Source organism: Pleurodeles waltl, chromosome 6, assembly GCF_031143425.1.
Source record: "Pleurodeles waltl isolate 20211129_DDA chromosome 6, aPleWal1.hap1.20221129, whole genome shotgun sequence".
Classification (NCBI taxonomy): Eukaryota; Metazoa; Chordata; class Amphibia; order Caudata; family Salamandridae; genus Pleurodeles; species Pleurodeles waltl.
Window position 1 is genome coordinate 1,457,483,305 of NC_090445.1, and position 20,974 is coordinate 1,457,504,278.

General features: G+C 44.2%; 1 protein-coding gene across 2 annotated transcripts in view; it reads left to right on the top strand.

Moving 5' to 3' along the window:
- Nucleotides 1-20,974, top strand: part of TMEM26 (transmembrane protein 26) — a 451,963-nt gene that overhangs the window by 287,155 nt on the left and 143,834 nt on the right. For both annotated transcript variants that reach the window (XM_069240917.1, XM_069240918.1), the window contains one exon: nt 8,646-8,724. In XM_069240917.1, the coding sequence (XP_069097018.1) occupies nt 8,646-8,724 (79 nt within the window). The remainder of the gene's footprint in view (nt 1-8,645; nt 8,725-20,974) is intronic.

Here is a 20,974-nt window from a genome sequence, read left to right on the forward strand (position 1 = left end):
GAACTGGGCCCCGCCGTCTCAAGAACCGCTGAACTGGGCCCCGCCGTCTCAAGAACCGCTGAACTGGGCCCTTCAAGGCAAGAACCGCTGAACTGGGCCCCGCCGTCTCAAGAACCGCTGAACTGGGCCCCGCCATCTCAAGAACCGCTGAACTGGGCCCCGCCGTCTCAAGAACCGCTGAACTGGGCCCTTCAAGGCAAGAAGCGCTGAACTGGGCCCCGCCGTCTCAAGAACCGCTGAACTGGGCCCCGCCGTCTCAAGAACCGCTAAACTGGGCCCCGCCGTCTCAAGAACCGCTGAACTGGGCCCCGCCGTCTCAAGAACCGCTGAACTGGGCCCCGCCGTCTCAAGAACCGCTGAACTGTGCCCCGCCGTCTCAAGAACCGCTGAACTGGGCCCTTCAAGGCAAGAAGCGCTGAACTGGGCCCCGCCGTCTCAAGAACCGCTGAACTAGGCCCTTCAAGGCAAGGAGCGCTGAACTGGGCCCCGCCGTCTCAAGAACCGCTGAACTGTGCCCCGCCGTCTCAAGAACCGCTGAACTGGGCCCTTCAAGGCAAGGAGCGCTGAACTGGGCCCCGCCGTCTCAAGAACCGCTGAACTGGGCCCCGCCGTCTCAAGAACCGCTGAACTGGGCCCTTCAGGGCAAGAACCGCTGGCCCTTTGGCAGATGTGGCAGGGCAGGATCTATCTCGGGCAGGGCTGCAGGATGTCCTCTGGCCAACTTGCCTCCTCCAGTGGCAGTGGGGTCTGTTATGGACTGTATGGACTGTGGCTTTGCTCTCCCCAGGATGGCCCAGTGGGCAGGCCACCCACTGTATGGACTGTATGGACTGTGGCTTTGCTCTCCCCAGGATGGCCCAGTGGGCAGGCCACCCACTGTATGGACTGTATGGACTGTGGCTTTGCTCTCCCCAGGATGGCCCAGTGGGCAGGCCACCCACTGTATGGACTGTATGGACTGTGGCTTTGCTCTCCCCAGGATGGCCCAGTGGGCAGGCCACCCACTGTATGGACTGTTTGGACTGTGGCTTTGCTCTCCCCAGGATGGCCCAGTGGGGAGGCCACCCACTGTATGGACTGTATGGACTGTGGCTTTGCTCTCCCCAGGATGGCCCAGTGGGCAGGCCACCCACTGTATGGACTGTATGGACTGTGGCTTTGCTCTCCCCAGGATGGCCCAGTGGGCAGGCCACCCACTGTATGGACTGTTTGGACTGTGGCTTTGCTCTCCCCAGGATGGCCCAGTGGGCAGGCCACCCACTGTATGGACTGTATGGACTGTGGCTTTGCTCTCCCCAGGATGGCCCAGTGGGCAGGCCACCCACTGTATGGACTGTTTGGACTGTGGCTTTGCTCTCCCCAGGATGGGCCAGTGGTCATGGAGTCCCCTCGTGGATCTGGCGTCGTGTACTCAAGTGGCTGAGGTGCCCCCCCTTCCCTTCCCCCTGAGGTGCCTGTCCTATTTTCTTTCTGATGCCCCTGCAGTGTTCTCTCCGTGGAGTTCTTGTCGTGGGACTGGGCCTTGCCCCTTTGCACAGGACCCTGTGATCCACGGACAGTGGTTGGACTACATTTAGTAGCTGTATATATTTTGTACATAGTTTATTTATTTATTGGGATTAATGGTGTACATATTTCAATATATCTGCCCGTTTATGATCTCTTCTTTTGGTCTTTGCATTATTTCGGAGGGGGGTGGTTTGTGGGTTGTGACAGTGATCTGTGGGAATGCATTGATGTGTGTGTTGTAGTGGGTGTGGGTGGGTGGGTGTGTGCCGGTAATCTTTTCCCTCCCCTGTGTCGTAGGTGCCGTACTCACCGATGTCTTCCGCGCCGCCGGGCGTGCTCCTGGTATATGAGGAGGAATAGGAGTGCGGGGATGACCTGCAACTCTGGCTCCATACTGCCGGAATCTCGCGTGGAGTGCGTAGAGGTGAGCGTTTTCCCGTTCGTAGTCTGTTTCCGCCGTGTTCTTATCGGCGGTGCTCCCGCCCCGGAAAAGGTGGCAGATTGGTGGGTCGTAATAGGGTGGGCGGTACTTTGTCTGCCGCCGGGCTGTTGGCGGGAACCGCCGCGCTGTTTGTTTGTACCGCTGTGGCGGTCGGAGTGTTAAGTTGGCGGGCTGTGTTGGCGGTTCCCGCCAGGGTCAGAATTGCATATTTTAGACCGCCGGCCTGTTGGCGGCTTGGCCGCCGCTTTATCACCGACCGCCAGGGTCAGAATGAGGGCCAAAGTCTCTTAAAAGAAGAAGTACTTTCTTGCAAAATACTCAAAATGTAATACTATACATAAAAAGTCTCAGAAAAAAATAAAAAATTACTAAGGGAATTATCATTACTTCAAAAAGAATCAATTCAACTTCTAGGAACCACCCTTGTGGGGCATGTCTGTTCCAGATACTCTTACACTAAAGTCACTGGGATTCCGTGGGTCAAGAGAGTAAGGTCGAGGTGTCATTCTGGAATGGTTTGAATCACTCCCCACTTCTTTATCAGGAAAATGGGGTCCCAACTTGTTTCCCCCAATGTGGGTTCCTCTGGAGCTCACAATACTTCCGGTGTTGTCCACAATTCTAAGACAGGTCATGCCATGTTTTGTGTTCCACTCTGCTCATGGGATGTTCACTGCAAAGCCGAAATGATGGTGGAGCATTAATTCTTTTATCAGCTTCACCGGATGTATGCAGCATGATCGGAATCTCCAGCAGATCAAGTGGAGCAAATGTCAGTATCAGTCAGGGAGGTGGCCTCATGTCTGGATGGACTCGCTGCTAGGAAGTTCTTCCTTGCATCCTGGCACAAAGGTATCCCAAACTGACATTTCAAAGCAGAGTTTCCCAAATACGTAGTCCAGAACTTGGCAAAGGGAGTTGGTGGTGGATACCTCAGAGGGGAGAACAAACTCTTGGTACATAGACTGAAAGTTTCTGCCCCATCTTTATATTTAAACTGCCAACAGACTGGGTACAAACTGAGGGGGCATGGTGAGCAAATAAATGATGGGTTGGGATGCTACCCCAAGCAATTGCCAGTGATTAGACAAACTGCAAGCATTCCTCCATCACCTTTTGTGTGTTAAATAGGAATAAACAAATATAACTTTGCTTGACTTTGTATTAAAGAGATGATGAACAGTGAACACACAAGAGGAGACATTCATTTTGAATATGTAGGTGTTGAGGCCTAACTTAGGTCTAGTTAACGTAAGCCAGAAAATGCACTTTTATATGTCATTGCAATTTTTTTTTCAAATGCAATAGTATCATGTCAGTGTTTACATGTAAATTAGAGAGTAAATCCACATTCTACACGCTATTAATAATGCACAAAATATAAACTGCACAAAAATCTAACAGTGGTAACACTTTTCTCCATGGCCTCACAGACTCTACATTGGCACCCCTTAAGGGCATCAACACACTGCAGCACAGGCCAAACACCCCTAATTTCTCTTATGCCCAGAGAACTGGTATGGCATTACTTCTGCTGTGGAATGTCTTAAGGTTGTATGCATATTGCAAGATGAATGGAATATTAGGATCATGAATATTCATAAGCAATAGGTTCATGAATCTAGGCTAGCTACTGCAAGCCTTTAGCCTGGCTGAAGTAAAAGTTGGTTATGAAATGGTCTGGCCTGAGAATATGGGAGCCCTAAAAATATAACCTTTCCTAGGATACTAATTTGTTTATTTTTTTGATTATCTATAGAGTGTAAGTTAACTGAGCACTATTGGGGGCACCCTACAGTTTAACATCTAATACATCACAATAATTGCGATTAAGAAAATTAAAATTAAGGGCAGAAGTAGTCCTGGAAGGACATAAGCTTCCCAGAACACAAAGAAACTAAGGGTCACCTTGGAGGTAGGGTGAATGGGTAACATAATGACTTTCAGTGTAAATATACATTGGAACAATTGTTTTTCAGCATGTCCCTGAAAGAAAGGTTGGAATTAGTACTTCTTATGTCCATGACAAGGACAATCGACAGTCTAGGATGCTGAACAACAGAACAGTTGAACAGCGGTTTTACCCTGGCCCGGCTCTAGGGTGGTGCAACCGGTGCCACCGCAGCTGGTGTTGACTTAGGGTGGGGTGCCGTGTTTGCAAGTATATTATGATTTTAAAAGCACCTGCTGCCAGCGTTCCTTGCCTTCTGCTATTTTCAGCCCACAATAAAAACTCCATGATTAATGTTCTATCCTGATAGAGATTGAAGTAGTCTAATGGAAGTTTTGAATCACTGGTAACACAGGGTGTTATTATGTCTGCTGCAAAGTACATGTACCATACAGATCACAAAGTGCATATAATATAAATAGGTCAGTGGGTTACTGCTTTTGTCAGAAAGATCCTTTTGTCACATACAGCTTATAAGTTACAATCCTATTATACAACAGTGAGCTATTAACTGCCATCAAAGAGCTGCAAGCAAACTGCAAGGTATAGGTTAGAGTTTGGGATTTTTTCCCCGTCTTTCATTATCCTAATGTTGCAAAAAGCTTCATTTGGGTAGAAATCGATTCTTATTATTAAAGAAAAACCCCAACCTTCGTGGTACATTTTAAATCTGGAGTTTGTGATTCTCCAGACAAAACACTCTTAAACTATACTGCCTACCAGAATGGATGATGTGACTCCTACCCCTTGTAGTCCTCTGCCTTAATAAATATTTTCTATACACTGACTTACACACGTAGGATTGATTGTCTCTGTGCCCTGACACCCTACCCTACACTGGTATGAGTGACCCCATAAAACGAATTAATGCATCAGAGAGAGTGGTTTTGGGACCTGAGTGGCTCTGGTAAAGGGTGGCAGTGAGGGACTATATGGTGAAGGTGGTCATTGGGGGGTGCCAACAAACATTGTTGCACCGGGCACCCCCAGCACTAAAGCCGGCCCTGGTTTTGTTACTGCTACTTCAACTCCAGTGTTTCTATAATAGGCGAGTTTTTGGAAATGCAAAAACGGCAGCATTAGTATCAAATGTGGAAATGTAAATCTCTTCAAAATGTTATGGTAAAACACGGAGCTGAACAGAGAGTCATCTGATCTACAGAGAGCTATTGAATCATCACTTAAGTATCAAATCATAAAGTTTACGCACAAAATACTCTATAAATCTATTCCAAGTGCGGACTTTTGACCAGGTCTGTACAGCCATACTTTGTTTCTTCACACTATTTCTTTTTTGTATTTTTTTCTTTTAATTGCAAACCTTAAATATATTAATATCTGTTTAATACTTTCTTTGTGGCCGCACTTTCTCCGTTTGCACGAAAGGTTCTTGTCTGTGTCATAAACATAGCATGATAGCCCATGATGTTCTAAGTATGGAAATTATGTTCAACATGTTAGGGGTTGAGATTGGACATGGCTGTGAGGCATACAACGTGTGTTATTCCACCAACTCAGCAGACCTACTTGTAGGGTAAATGTGGCCAATGAAAAGCTAACCAGCAGGCCCAGCTATGTTTCTAACTTGTTATTGATGATAACACGATCATTACACCAAACATAACTTCTTCCCTGTACTTCATTCCCCAAGCTAAAGATAAACTGTTAAGCAGGGGCTTTTACTCATGCGTTAGTCAAACATGTTGAAAAAGTATATATGCACAACTTGGAATCACTACCTTAAAATGTTACTTAGGAATGAGATAATTTGCTGAAGTACCAGGCCTGAATGACAAATTTCAAATATTCCTAAACCTTGCTTGCCAAATAAGGCTGTGGCATTTACTTTGCAGACAGCAGGCCAGGCCTGCACTGTGCTGGCTGTCCACTACAAATCTGCTTTTAGCAGCCGGGCCAGTCTCTAACACATTTGTCAATGTGCTCCTTGTTTTTCTTCTACGAATTGAGTACATGTATGGCCTGGTATGACTTTTATGAGATTCATAAAAATCCCAAAACATACACATTAAATGTACGAAATTTGTTGACATTTTCCACTGTCGGAAATTTCACCTGTTTGTTTTTCCATTTTTCCATAAGCTCTCTAGTGTTTTTTTTCATCATAGGGAAAGTTATCTTGGGCCATGGTGCAGATCTCAACCTCTTCTAAATTAGGATCTTAATCTGTACATTTTATCAGAAATAAGGTGGTTTACAGCGTCCCTGACAATAGAGAAGTGTGGTTTGGTAAGTTAAGTTGTGCATGTAGTGATGCATCCAATGACACCTCGGCAGGAAACATGATTACATTTAAAGCCTGTAGAGACACTGATGTCAGGGCTGGAGTCAAGGCCTGTGGGGAATGATGATAATCCAGAGCATTATTCAGATACCGTTTGTATTGTGAAGAAACCACTGAACGATAACCCAAGTGAAGTTTCAATATTCTTTGTAAATGTAACAACTGTGCACTTGGACGTGGATAGCCTCTTCAATCCTTGTTTCGAAGATGGGGCATGGCTGCATCGCATCAAAACTCGGAACACTCAAAAGCTCTCTAACCCAAATATCATGCATGAGCATTAAACATTTGCAGAGATCCTCTAGTGACATCACATTTGAGGAAGAGAGTGAGCACGTAGAGAGAATACAAGGAGATCACATGAGGAGCCACTAGCTTGTACATTATGCCCCTTATGGACCACTCTGGAGGTGAGGGGGTGGAGTCACACAGATACAACCACACCACTGGAAGCTGTAGCAGAATACACAATTCGGTTGAACGAATGGGAATATGTGTAATGTCCGAAAGGGCTGCTGTAATATATTTCAGTATGATCAGCTGAACTTGATGCCTCAATGGATCCACTGAGAGGGCAGTGGCATAACAAAACTTAAAGGCCCCCCCCTGCATAATACGTGAAAGGTATCCCCCATGCTCCGGACCCAGTCAGGAGCTCTCAGGCCAGGGGCCTGTGCACAATGCTGGAGGGGGTCCCCTGGAGCGTGGGGGCCCCCACGCCACAGGAGCTGTGGGGGCTATTGTTACACCACTGTGAGAGGGTCGAGGAGTCTTTTTCTGAGGTCCGAGAAGTCTTATTAAGTCTAACTGTCCCCCCTTTCCGAAAGCAAAGGTTAAAAGAAGTAGCAGAATAAAGGTAAATATTGAAGGAAATCAGCAGAAGAGACCTTTGTAAATGTTCTAAGGTGTTAGGAAGAAATATGGGAGGCAGACCATGGGAGCACATGAGGGTAGAGTGGCAATGGGATTAACTCCCATTAGGAGTAAAAAACAACCAACAGAAACAAATCAGAATGAAGATGCCTACTTTGTAGCAATCATTTTAAGGGATCAGTCCTATACGTGTTGACACTTACTTGGCCTGACACAACCAGGGCGATTTCCTTCCCTTATTTTCTCAGCCTATAGATGGACAAAGGTTGAAGCAGGCACTGCCTTAACTTATGCTGAAGCCATACTATAATATTATTTTTAGATATATTTTCCATTAGAAGCAAGCTACCTAGAAATGCTGCACGGGTTACACAGCCCTGCACAGCTTCTACAGCATTATTAGCTTTATTGTAATCTAAAAAGGGAGATAGCAATCTTATGAAGATGTTGATATAAATCTTTCCTGATTGTCAGATTATGCCACAACTCTTGTCTGCCTCAGAAGTGAGCCATTCCCACGGTTGGGAGTTTGAAAAACTAACAACAGTATCCTACATGACTTGACACTGCGTGTCAAAAACAAATAAAATATTTCCTAGAGATCTGTGACAAGGCGGATACATCACCTTTAATACCAAGGGATACACCAATAGCAGTACTAAAGACATACGTGATTTGTACATCAAAAATTAACTAGGAAAATATGGAAATGAGGCTCAGGTCACTATCATAATATCATCAAAAACATCATTAACATACAAAACCCTCCGGCCCAAACCAGTAACTGTATTAGGAATGTGTTTGTCAGCAAATATTCAAGAAACAATGCATATATGAGAACGTGTCTATAATTTAAGTGAGACTAAAGCTTGCCTATATTGACACTTCAAAAACCCACTGCATATGTGGGGTTCCCTATCATGAACTAACTAAAGGAGGAGCCATACATTATTATCTGCCTCCAAAGGTTTTAATATGCACCTAATTTCACTACAAAACTATGGTTCCCAATATGTTAAGACTTCAGTCAGAATAGTAAACTAACCCGTTATCAATGAGGTAGTAAGTGAGTTTGATATATTTAGGAACTTAAAGGGTCCTCTTTTTGTTGGGGGACATTCGTGTTTGTTTGATGTCTACATTTTACATATTTCTATTTTTGCAATTTCTATTTTACAGTCTATATTTTCACATAGACCTAACAAACCTGTTTTCCAGAATAAAACCTTAAATGTAAGATAACATAGGATACACATTTGATTTGACCCAGCCTGAAATTGCCCGTGGATTTTAGTTTGCCAAATTGGAAATGCCCTCAAACGGGGAAATTAGGGGGAGTGTGTGGAGAGTCACTTTCTAGATAAGCCTTCACATAGAGTAATTGAACCAGAATGTAATTGGCATGTTTAATTTAAAGTCACCAGAGTATACAATTAACAATATGAAACCGTGCTCTGATGACCCTTCATTATGCATTTAATGAATGTGTGTGTATGTATTGTAAATATTCCCGCTTACATATATTTTGACATACATAATTATTCTCTTGATTTTGTTCTTGTTAACAGGTTTTCACCGGCAATCTTCTTTTACTTGATCAGTGTGGTCCCATCGCTGTGGCTGCTGGAAATTAATTACATCCCTGAGGTATTTCATCATAATATAGTAAATTATGCAGACATATTATGTATTAGGAAGGGGAAATAGCATTTTCTGCAGATAAATCTTTTCTGTTTCATTTCCTACTTAAGTGTAAACATGCGGAAAATCAACCTTACTGGCAGCTTTTCCACTATCCTAAGTACAGTGTTCAAGCTTGAAATTCCACATATTCCTTTTTTTGTGAATCGGGATGCAGAATTTACTTTCATAGTTGTGCTTGTGTGCACCTCATCACAATATATTTGCATATAACTACTTGTGAAACTACTATTCGCTTGAGGATAATGTGAGTGCAATATTACACAATTGGCAAAATAACCAGCTCTGCATGGCTATTCAATTTGTTAATAACCGTACACCTGAGTTGCAGGCCTCACTTATCAATGAGGGCCTATAACGAAGAAGATGGCTTTTAACACACAGTATATTCATAGATTGCAGAGCTATAAGGTCATTACAGTATTACATCCCTTGAAGCTAGACTTTTCTAGTTTAAAAGGGGGAAACAGAAATACAATCATTGTAATGTTGGAGAAGAAGGCTTTTATCAGCAATTATTGGCCCTGAACCTCTTCTCTGTCTTCTATAGAACTCTCAACATTATAATGTTCTAATGTAATGTTATGCAATACTGTATTGTGGACTGGCGTGTGTTAACATTATGTGTAACATATTTGCACCCAACAGAGACCTCAGAATGCATCCGGTCTAACTTAGTGTTAACTGAGTTCAGCAGAGTGTTTTAAGAAAAAGCGTTTTGATACAGACACATTTTGAATTTCAGTCTAACATTTGTGGTATCTCCACACAGCTAATTCAGCTCTTCTGCCCTCGTGAACTCTTATTTTATACCCCATAACTTTTCTCAGTCGTGAATGTACACATTTGTACAAAACATCTATCATAAATGTGCCCACTGTGTAGAAATTCTAAATTTAGTTCAAATGACACGGAAATGCATATTTCATTGCAAATATTGTACCACATTTTTAAGAAATTGTACAGGGAGGAGTTAAATAGCAGCCACGACCATGATATAGAGAAGCTGCCTCTACCTAAATAAATCAAGCTAATTTATCTATTAAAGTGTATTAATGTCATATTGCATTATGAACAGTGGTGGTTGGCCAATTAGGAAACTGATGTCTGAACTCAAACTCTTACCTTAATTAATTACATTCTTGCCCATGGACACTGCCTGTAGCTGGAGGGCACCCAAGTCATCATCCTCTTTCCACATGCACCGTGCATGTAACAAACACACTGTGGTCGGTGAAGTTCTCCCCCAAACCCTCCTCCCCTTTTACTGCTTCACACACTCAGCTATATACAGAGGAGGCAGGGACCTGATGGCGATAAGCTAACAATCTTGACAGTTTCTTAAGCCTGTCCCTGCCAAAGCGCCACTACATCTCTGGAGGTTTGCAGGGGATTAACGCCGGCCCTGAAATAACTTGCACCCCCATTGGCCATAAATGGCATATTGACAGCTCAGCATAGTGATAACGCATCACTGGCAAATTGTCAGCAGTCCCAGAATAATGGAGGATTTGGTTTACTTGGTATTATGATGGTCATCATTATCATATTGTGAGCCTTCTTGATCTCAGTGCAGCAATCCATGGCATTTGGGTGACTTTAGAACAATAGTGCCCATGCCAGATATATTGTGGGCATAAGTGGCATAGTTGTGGTTGTCAATGGAATAATGTTGGTCTTGGCATATTGGTGAAAATACCTCACAAATGGCATGATACATACACTTGAAAATAAGAATGTCTACAGGTGCGGCAGAAGTACACATGAGTTCTAGGTGAAAATAACAAACTGTTTTTTGAGGGTCAATCATTTATTCACTGGACATTAAGAGCTGTCATTTCAAGACAAAAGTTGTGTTTTGACATGAAAATTATTATTTATGCATAAGGAAAAGTTTGTGGCTGATAAGAGATTGTGTGTCTCCTGAAACTGGAAAGCTGATTGATGGGTGGAGGCAACATGATTGTATTTCTGTTCTATATTGAAAAGTGATATTTGAGGTATACTTAATGATGGGTTAAGGAGACTATTTTCTAATCTTGGTGTTTTGGTGCCAGTTGGCAGTTACATCTATGGCTGTTAGTTAAGGACTCACATGGAGGAATTTCATCATCAGAACTGTATTTATTATGTCAAATGTAGTGCTGCGGGAGGCCTTAGCATGTATGATTTGTGTAATCTACCTGCTGTTTGATCCTGTGAGGTTTCTGTAAATTGCTGTGTATGTCTTTTTTATCCAACTCTACTGTTGATGGCTTGTAGATGCAAGATTTGTAAAACGTTTCCTTTTTCACCCTTCTCCTCCATTGATAAGGTAAAGAGCTCCTTGCAAGGGTCATGTTGAAAAAATGAAAAGAAGTGGCATTTAGAAGTGCATACCCAGATTTTTTGAACTACGTGTAATGCCTCTGACTCCTTAGCTATTTTGTGAAATTGTAAGAAAAAAAAACATTATTTTGCCACCTTTTTTCCAAACGTTTGTTGGGAATGGTTAAACTGTATAACAACACACACATAAAGCTAATTTACATCTTAGTACATAGTTAGTTTCTGCATTTTCTATGGTTTACTAACTATGTGAAAGAAGGTGAAACTGTAGTTTTAGTTTGGAGAATATTCACGAAATGATGAATTTGAAAGTAATTTGAATAAAAAAATAAGGTCCATATTTATACTTTTGGCCGCAAAACTGCTCCGGCGCAGTTTTGCGTAAAAAATAATACCGCCGGTTAACGCCATTTTGGTGCACCGTGCGGGCGTCAAATTGATACTTTGACGCACAGCGGCGCAAACTGCAGGTGGGAGTCATTTTTTTGGACGCACACCGCAGCTTCAAGTCGTAAAGCAAAATGACGTTAACGCATCGGAAATGACTGTGGGTCGATTTACGACCCCGCAAACCGGATATGCAGCGTTTTTTTACGCAATAGCGTCAAAAATCCCCGCAAATACAGCCATTTCAGCAGGGGAGAGCCAAAATGGATCCCAGATGCCTCTACAGACCCCAGGAAGATGACAACAGACCAGGAACCAGCCAGGAGGACCCACACAAGAACCAGGACACTTTTAAGAAGAAAATAAAGTGTTGCTTTAGTGCAGAGGAACAGGACATTCTGGTTAAAGAGGTGACGGAACACCAGCACCAACTGTTTGTCACCTCAAAGTTGCCAATTAGTAGGAGAGAGGCTATATGGCAACAAATTGTCGACAAGATCAACAGTATGGCAGAAGTACGCGGAACAGTCATCGAGTGCAAGAAATGCTGGCATGACTGCAAGTGCAGGACCAAGGAAAAGATGGCCAGGAACAGGAAGGCAGCACTGCAGACTGGAGGTGGGAGTCCAGCACACCAGGAGGCCCTGGACCACATGGAGGAGATGGTCGCAGCCGTCATCCCTGAGGAGATCGTCACAGGGATTCAAGGACAGGACAGCGCAGACTACCACGAGACAACGCACATGCTAGGTAAGTCGCATGGGGAATTAAAATGCACTAATGTCAACTACAACTGGGGGGGATACTGACCACAAAATGCATGGAAGTCATCATATACATGGAGTGGCATGGGTAAAGGGGGATGGCATGGGGGCATGGCCTACACAGACAGAAGCTGGGGCACACCATTACACTACACCAACAACAGTCCCATGGGGCATGCTGCCATGCCAACGATGGAGCAAAGGTAAAGCCACGCCAGGAGGGAAGGGCACAACGTCAAACTGACATTCCGGCACATGTCAGCCACCATACACCCTACATTAACTAGGGCCCTATTAACAGCCTCTAGCCATACCGACAACTGGAATGTAACTGCGACAACAGTTGCCACTACCACCTCCGCTCTGTGTGTAGGTCAAGTAGCCAATGGCAGTAACTTCCCCATGGATCATACACACCTAAATTAGAGGGTTGAGGATGACAGCTCCAGTAATCCCCTGAAAAAAAGACAAAGGCCCCAGTATTGTCAAATGTCAATGCCCATAGTTGTCGCAAACATCAGCCAATGTCAACAACAATAGGAGCTACACAGCACTAAGGACATACCCATGCTGCATATGTCAGGGTCCATCCTGTGCCTGGGTTACAGTGTAACATCCCAAATGTCATACTGCTCAGACAACAGCATTGAGGTGGAGGACACATGTAACTGGTCACTGAAATACACCTGCACATTCAGAGGAGGAAATAGGACACTTCTACCATTATCAGGGCAATCCAATGTACCACACATTCCCAACATCAGCTGTACACATTTCCAATGCCAACATCCATACCGTGCCATAACAATGCTATGCATAGGATATGCTACATGTCAACTACATTTAAGTGGATGTAAAAGATCAGAGAATGGGGCAGGTCCAGATTGTCAAGTGTGCTGCCAGTGCCATCAGAACACCCAGAGCCAGTGAAAGGCCTCACCATGAGAATGGATGTAGACGGAGGGTTGAGTAGGACAAGAAGGTGGCAATTCACTATTTGGCCTAAAACAATACTAGAGGAGATGATGCAGAGAAGTCCAATAACTTAATACTATACATGTGACATGCAGGTGGGCCATAGGCCTGGGAGAATGCCCATCTGAAAGACTGGAGAAATGAACATGAAACAAGATCACAATGTGAAATCATCACAAGGCAGGCATGTCACATCACTAATGCCACAGCACAGACCCACTAATTGTACCCCGTTTCATTGCAGAGGAAGATGGATCTCCTGCGGATATGCCTGTCCCAGAATACCCTGATGACATGGATGACGAGCTGACAAACATTCCCCAGGAGACCATCCAAGAGGTCCTTGGAACCCTCCAGACCCCACCTTTAGTCACAAGGAGGAGCACAGAACAAGCAGCCATCACAGAGGACCCACCCACCACCCCAATTGTAAGACCTGCCAGCTCCAATACAGCTGAGGACTCAGATGACAGAGGCACCAGCTTTGAGAGAACTGTAGTTGGGGTACAGCGGGAGCTGGCCAATGAGGTGCGGGTAGGGATGCAAACTATGGCAGCCAGCCTTGAGTGGGTACGTTCGTGCATGATGTCATCTGCAGATCAGGCAGCAGCTATGCAAGCGCCAACATCTATCTTGCAGGAACAGCAAAAAAGCCTGAAGGAAATCAGCACAGCTGTAATACATTTGACCCAACACCTACAACAGCAATCCTGTCAACGCGTGCACGAATGCAACATTGAACCCCTCAGGGCCGACCTGGCTGCCTTACCATCGTGATGTGGCTGCTATTCTTAAGAATCAGCAGATCCTCCTTGCTGCAGTACTGCCCTTAAGACATTCACAGGGAGCAGTGACCGGGATGTCTGACTCCACGTCTTCTAACACTGAGGTGTGTGTTGCCCCTTCACAACCACCACCAACAAGGACAGAGGAGGGAACACACACATCAAAAGAAGAAGACATGGAACAGATCACATTCACATGGAAAAGTACCCGGAAGCACTAGTCCCTGCCACATGGCCACCTATTACCAAGGTCCTGCGTTTTGTAACATGCCAGTCTTACAACAACTCTACTCAATGACTGTTCTGCTAACCACTGTATATCTTGTCAGCCTGCCCAGTGATTGTCTCTTTCTTACTCATTGGCAAATCCTGTCCCTCTGCACTGTCTGAAACATCACCCCAGCATGTCAAAAGCATTTCCTTAACCCCTTGTGTAGGATCACAATGTAAGATGTCACTATAATGGACTCACAATCATGGACAATGTACATATAGCACTACAGCACTTTTCAATAAATAGCACTTACACAACAAATCTGTCTCTGGGTAATGTGACACATCAACTGTGCAGTCGATAACTGAAATGTACCTACTGTCAAATTACGTAGCTTGTCAATACAACTGTCTTGATATTATGTAGTCAGATAAATCTGCACAGTTGCCATGATTGCATCATACTCTGCCCTTCCTGAGGGTAATATCTGATGAAGTGAGAAACCATACACCATCATGCTGTGTTGGACAGAATAATGCTTCCTCAAGGGATATCTGAGTCATAAAATAGTGGCAGCAAAATGTTGTCACCATGCAATACTAACACATATAACAGTGCACACAAATCTAAGCTAACACTACAAAAATTGCATGAATGAAGCTGTCTGAGTTTACATCCAAATAGGTAATCATGCTGAACATTGTCACAAATAATCTATGTGAGTCATGAAGACAAGACTACAAGAGTGCTTACAAGAACTCATCTTATAAGGGTGTCCTTGAACATCACACTGAAGTCAGACCTAAAACTGTTTCCCCAATACCAAGTCTGGAAGCACTGTTTGTGACGTAGAAAACATTCTTATCGACAAAAACACGTTGGGATCCATATTAACTGTGATTGGTGGTTGCAACGAATGGTGGAATCTTTGCAAGGTAGCTCTGGGGTAGCTGCCAATCTTACAGCTCAGTTTGGATTTGTTCGTAGCATAGGACACAAATGTAATAGAACAAAATTCATGTACACTAATGCCAAGGCCATGATCAAGTAGCTTTTAACACATACTGTAAAGGGTTAACTATATATTTATTAAATGGTAATCACAGAAGAGGAAACTGAGGGAAAAGTCTTACCTACCCTAATCTACCCTGACTACTCATTACCCACAATTGTCCCTAACTAACCTAAGCTAAACTTACTTATCACATGTAACGAAACGTTCAAAACATCAACCCCCCACCCCCCTTATGAGAAGGGACATATGGAGGACAACACATACTAACCTAAACACATACTATACTATCCTAAACAAATATATATATATATATATATATTTTTTTTTTATTCTTTTTTTTTTTTTTTTTTTAAACACATAATAACCCCAACATAGCCCCCCACCCACACACTTAATAAGTAAAAATAGAAAGAATTAGGACCCCCCACCCACTAACACTAACTAAACTAACAGACTTGACTAACCTAACACTAATCCCATGAAGCCCACTAAGTATGAGAACAAGGAAAGAGGAGGGAGGGGAGGGAATCATGTCCATTGTCACCAAAGTCTAGAGGTTGGCCCTCCGGAGGGTCCGCTTTATGGACTTCACACGCCTGTTAATGTGTTGAACATCCCGGCTCAGATTGCTTATCTTCCTCAAGACACGGTCCATCTTCCATTTCATTTCATGGAATGCTGCAGGGTCAACTGTTGGAGCTGGGGCAGTCTGGGTACCGGCGGAGGAGGTTTGTGGGCATGTGGATCCAAGGCCAGTGGGCTGTCCTGAAGCTGTTGTAATGCTGGGGCCTGGAACTACAACAGACGTAGGGACAACAGTCCCAGCTGTGGGTGGGGCCATCTGGGTAGAACTGGTGGTTGTGCTGGTGGTGGCTGTGGTGGGCAAAGTAGGGCCACCCTGTGGGAAAGCCCTACATGCCCCGGAGGTCCGTTCATGGCGGTATCGACGGGCCATCCTCCTGAACCCCGACTCTACCAGCAGGATATGCTGGTATCTCATGGTCCGCCGCTGGAACTCACGGACCTGGTTGGGAGTCATGTTTGCAGCTGTGAAGACAAATGCAAATAATTTACATTAGGAACTGTATTGTGTGAAATGGCACAAGAAGTCAATCAGACAATACATCTACTGTACTTGGAACAGCTCATATCACCATACAGATCATTGAATGTCCCTGAGGAAGTACATGGCAGGCCAGCCTACAAAGGTCACATCACACATACCACATCCAAAACCTACGAGATGGTAACAACTGGCATTGACTTGCCATCTGAGTTCTGCCAGTTATCAGCTAACAATCATGCTGCATATCCTCCGCCAATACCTGGGCTACAAATGTCAGTGTACGGAATGCAAAACTAAAGCCACATGGTCTGCAAGTTGTAACTGGACTTGCCAGTATAGTGCCCATGTGCCATACCTGAGTGTGTATACTAGGTTCCGACCAAACGGTCACGTATTCACATGTATGTGCAACATACTGGTAGCATCAGTCCTAGGTACCCTATTCACAAACCCATGCCTGTGTTTGAGGGGGGTGGAGAAACAACTAACAATTCCAAGCAACATGGACACCGAGGAGTGTATAGAAAACTCCACACATGTTTGTCTCTACACACACACCACAGGTAAGGTCTATCAACAATTAGGAGTCTGCAAACCCTTGACCAATCATAGCGCCACACATGTCAGGACATGCAGAGCTTAGTACACAACATATACTTCCAGTAAGGCATGACTTACACTAGACACAGAGTTGCAAGAACACCCATGATCATGATTGGCATGCACACCTAGGCCATTGCACTCAAGTTCCACATACCTGTAGCACTACATGTGGAAGTACATGCTGCTAGGAAGTTCTACCTACAGTTTAATAAGTACTTTGGTGAATAGGGAAGCAGAAGTCTGTTGGAAAGTGATTTGCAGTACCAATCTGGGAGAATGTGGGTCTGACAGGCTGACTAAATCTGAGCTGACTTTCAGTGCAACTCTTGTTGATACAAATGTCATCCATATGACTCACCCCAGTACTCATTGTGGGGCCTACAGGAATGACCTACAATCCCTTGATAATACAATAGGAGAAGCATTGGCCACCTCAAAACTTTTGAAAAACTGAAATCCCACTCATGGAACAAGACAAATGACTGGCCAGTGCATCACACCTTGCTATGCATTCAACACACACGAGTCCATCACACATCTCCAGCGAACACAACACAAAACAGACATATCAACACTTACTGGAGTGGTCGGGGTCCTCAAATGTAGCCACCTCTCCCACAGGGTAGGGTGCCGGTCCACCTGTAAGGCATGGAAGGAAGAAATGTGCTCAAAATCTGTGCATTGACCAACAATTTCAAAGACATATACAATGTGTAAGCTGAATAACGAAATGACAGCCATTCAGACATGATGATACTGCATCTGATATATCACGACCAACGTGTACATAGCATGGGTCTCCTATGACTTTTGTTACAGTTTCTTCATTTGATGTGGCCCTGCAATGGTGATTTTCACCAACCATGGAGATGTGAAGCCATGTGCATACCTTTGGACTGCCATCCCTAATTGGAATGTGGCACACTAACTCCAAATACCAGTGTAAGATGTTAGCTGAGGGCACCTTACACCTTTTCACGATGTTTTCAAATCCTGATCTGACATGTATCCAAAAAGATGAAGGACCACAATAATCACTAACATTCATAGAACTTCCGTGAACGCTTTCCTTCCACACTCACCAGTCTCACATGAGACATATGTCTGGGCCACTTTGCTATCATCAATTGACGTGAAACCAGCACTCATTTTCTGCATCATGTAGTGTTTCTAAAGTCAGTCTAGCTATTGCGTCAACAAAGTTAGCCAATATTTTAGTACATCTTTACTTCTCTGGCAAATATGGCCTATATAGACATGATTGGCTCCTATTTTGTTTGGTTGTCTGACACAAAGGCAGCACCAATTTACTTAACGGAAAAGTATCCTGTAAGTTTGCAGAGCACGTGCTTCCTGACAGCTAGCAATTGTGATCATTCACATAGTGCATCAAGTACCCTGTATGTTTCCACAGCATTACACACAGTCAGCAAGTTAGCTGGCACATACTGTACAAATCATCTGATGTCACTACAGAGCATTTAATTGTGCACATTTACATGATTAGTACTCACCAACAGGGCCACCAATCACGATTCCCAGGTGGTCCAAGAGATCCTGCTCCCTGGTGATGAGGTCAGCCCACCGGTGCTTCAGCTGGTGGTCACTCCTCTGGCTGGCATACACGTGCTGCAGGTAATGCAGCAACTTTCCCCACCGGATTCTGCGCGCCTCAGTGTGATACCCCTGTATCACCCTGCCCCCCGCCTCGATCATCAGTGGTAGGAAATGGCACACGAGCCATATAAAGCCCCTCAACTCCTCTTCACCCTTCTGCCAAGACGTGGCCTACCAGACATCTTGCAAAAGAAAAAGGGAATAGGGGTTAAAGAAGTAGAAAGGGGAAAAGGGGGAAAGTAGGGGTACAAAAACAGGTGAAAAGTAAACTTAACCACTAAAAGAGCCCAACTATCCCCAAGCTAGCACTACCCACAACAGACTCCCAACAAGAACAAAAACACTAGAATACTGGACAAATGTAAACAAAAAAAAGTAGGACACTATACACCAACAATATTTATTTCACAAAATGACAATTGAGATAGCACACAGGACACAAAAGCACAAAATCACTGGACAACACTCAGAAAACAGCCACACAGTCTAGAAGATTCACAGACTGCAAAGTGAAAGTGAAAGTACACCCACTGTACATAATCTGTAAACAGGATATCCTATTACATCACTTCCTGCAGAAAATGGCCACCGTTTTTCGCGTTATTCATCATATTTTTTCACGCATGCAGTTTGTGCGTCATATTTTTCGACGCACAGGAGTGAAAATTAGCCCGCATCCAAATAATAGTAAATAGTCTGTACAATTATTTGGATGTGGCCTAATTTTCACTCCTGTGCGTCAAAAAATATGACGCACAATCTGTATTGGTGGAAAAAATTGGCGCATAACGCTAGCAACGTCAAAATTTCAGTGCATGAACTGGTTTTGGGCATTTTTTCTGTTTTTCTGTTATGTTACATTTGGGACACATCAGAGATAGGCTGATTGCACCCACTATGGTGTTGATGGTGTATGTTCACATGTGAGACATCATACTGCAGCAGGCCATGACCCGCTACTTCCTTAACAGGATTTTGACTGTTGGCTGATGCACTAGATGGCCATATGTGTGGCCTACATATATGTATTGCTATTGCACAATGTGGGCATGTTTGGCATCAGGAGAGGATAGCAATGTGACGCACATATGTACAATACCTCAATGCCTATGGCTCAATGTGTGTGCAGTGGCAACCAATGTAGTTGTTGACCGAGTGTGTGTGCATCACATGATGCATTAGTGAACATATGCTTGTATGAATGTGAAGTCAATGTGTCCAAACCTTAGATGCAAGTCATTGTGGAAATGAGAGAGGACATGTGTTAGTCATACATGTAGCAACATCCGTTATGTGCACTTCCAAGATTTTGGGTAACGTAGACACCACAGATGACAAAGCATGCACCAGATAGATGGCAGACACTTGTTCATGTCAATGGTCCACATTTTCACCAGCCTATGTCCTAGATCTTTGGTAACAGCTTCCTAGACTCTTGTTGGTGAATTCCACAGTGAGTCAGACACATGCAGTGAGGAAGTGGGTACCATGTAGTTGGCCCAGACAGCCAATGGTGAACTACAAATGTATGATGACGCCACAGTTGAGGTCATGTAACTGAGACACAACTCTCCAGTGGCAGTGGTGGACCAGCATACGAGGCAGCAGGTTCCACATATTTCCAGTGATAAATTGCACAGAGGTGTCTTGTTCATATGTGTGGTCCAATGTTGAGGCTGTATATTTTTAGTGGTGTAATTTGTCACAGTTAGGTCCAGGTCTCATCATGAGTCAGTGGCAGCTATTCCTGTATCTACTGGGTATCCTTTGTTGATCAATGTGAGTAAAGTGGATGTGGACATGAGAACCTACATGGGGATGGTCCCACCTGTCACTGAAGACGTGTAATGAGACTGTCAACAGGGCAACCTTGGTGTGCTGAGTGAGATAATGTCTTAGGTGTCAGGTTCCGGCAGGTGTCATTATAACATCTGTACACAGGTTAGCCTCTGCAATTCCCACTGCATCTGGGAACATCATAGCCTCTGTGCTGATTATTCTAGCTGCTATTCACCACACACGGCCCATCAAAATGTTGTGAGCAATGGAATTCTGTGTGTGAACTGTCAGGGTCCTGACATGTGTGGATTTTTCATGGACATTATCAGAGGTTGCTGGTACTGCTGAAGGCCCGTACCCAATCCCTGCATACGGGATTGGGACACTGTCACACTTTGTCGTTCATGCATAAGTGAGACCCAGACAAGGGATGGGCCATGAATTTTGGTATTCACAGAGGATTTAACTCATATGGTACAATTAAAAGGCAGATGATGCTAAACAATGTATTTGGGTATGCATTGATGAAGCACATGCCCAAATACCCTCTGAGGAATGAGAGGTTTGCTAACGAAAAGTGTGGTACATATGTAGCCACAGGGAAACTTTAGGGTGACGCACAGACAGATGCCAGTCAGGCTGACAGGGTGCAGGGTGAATCAG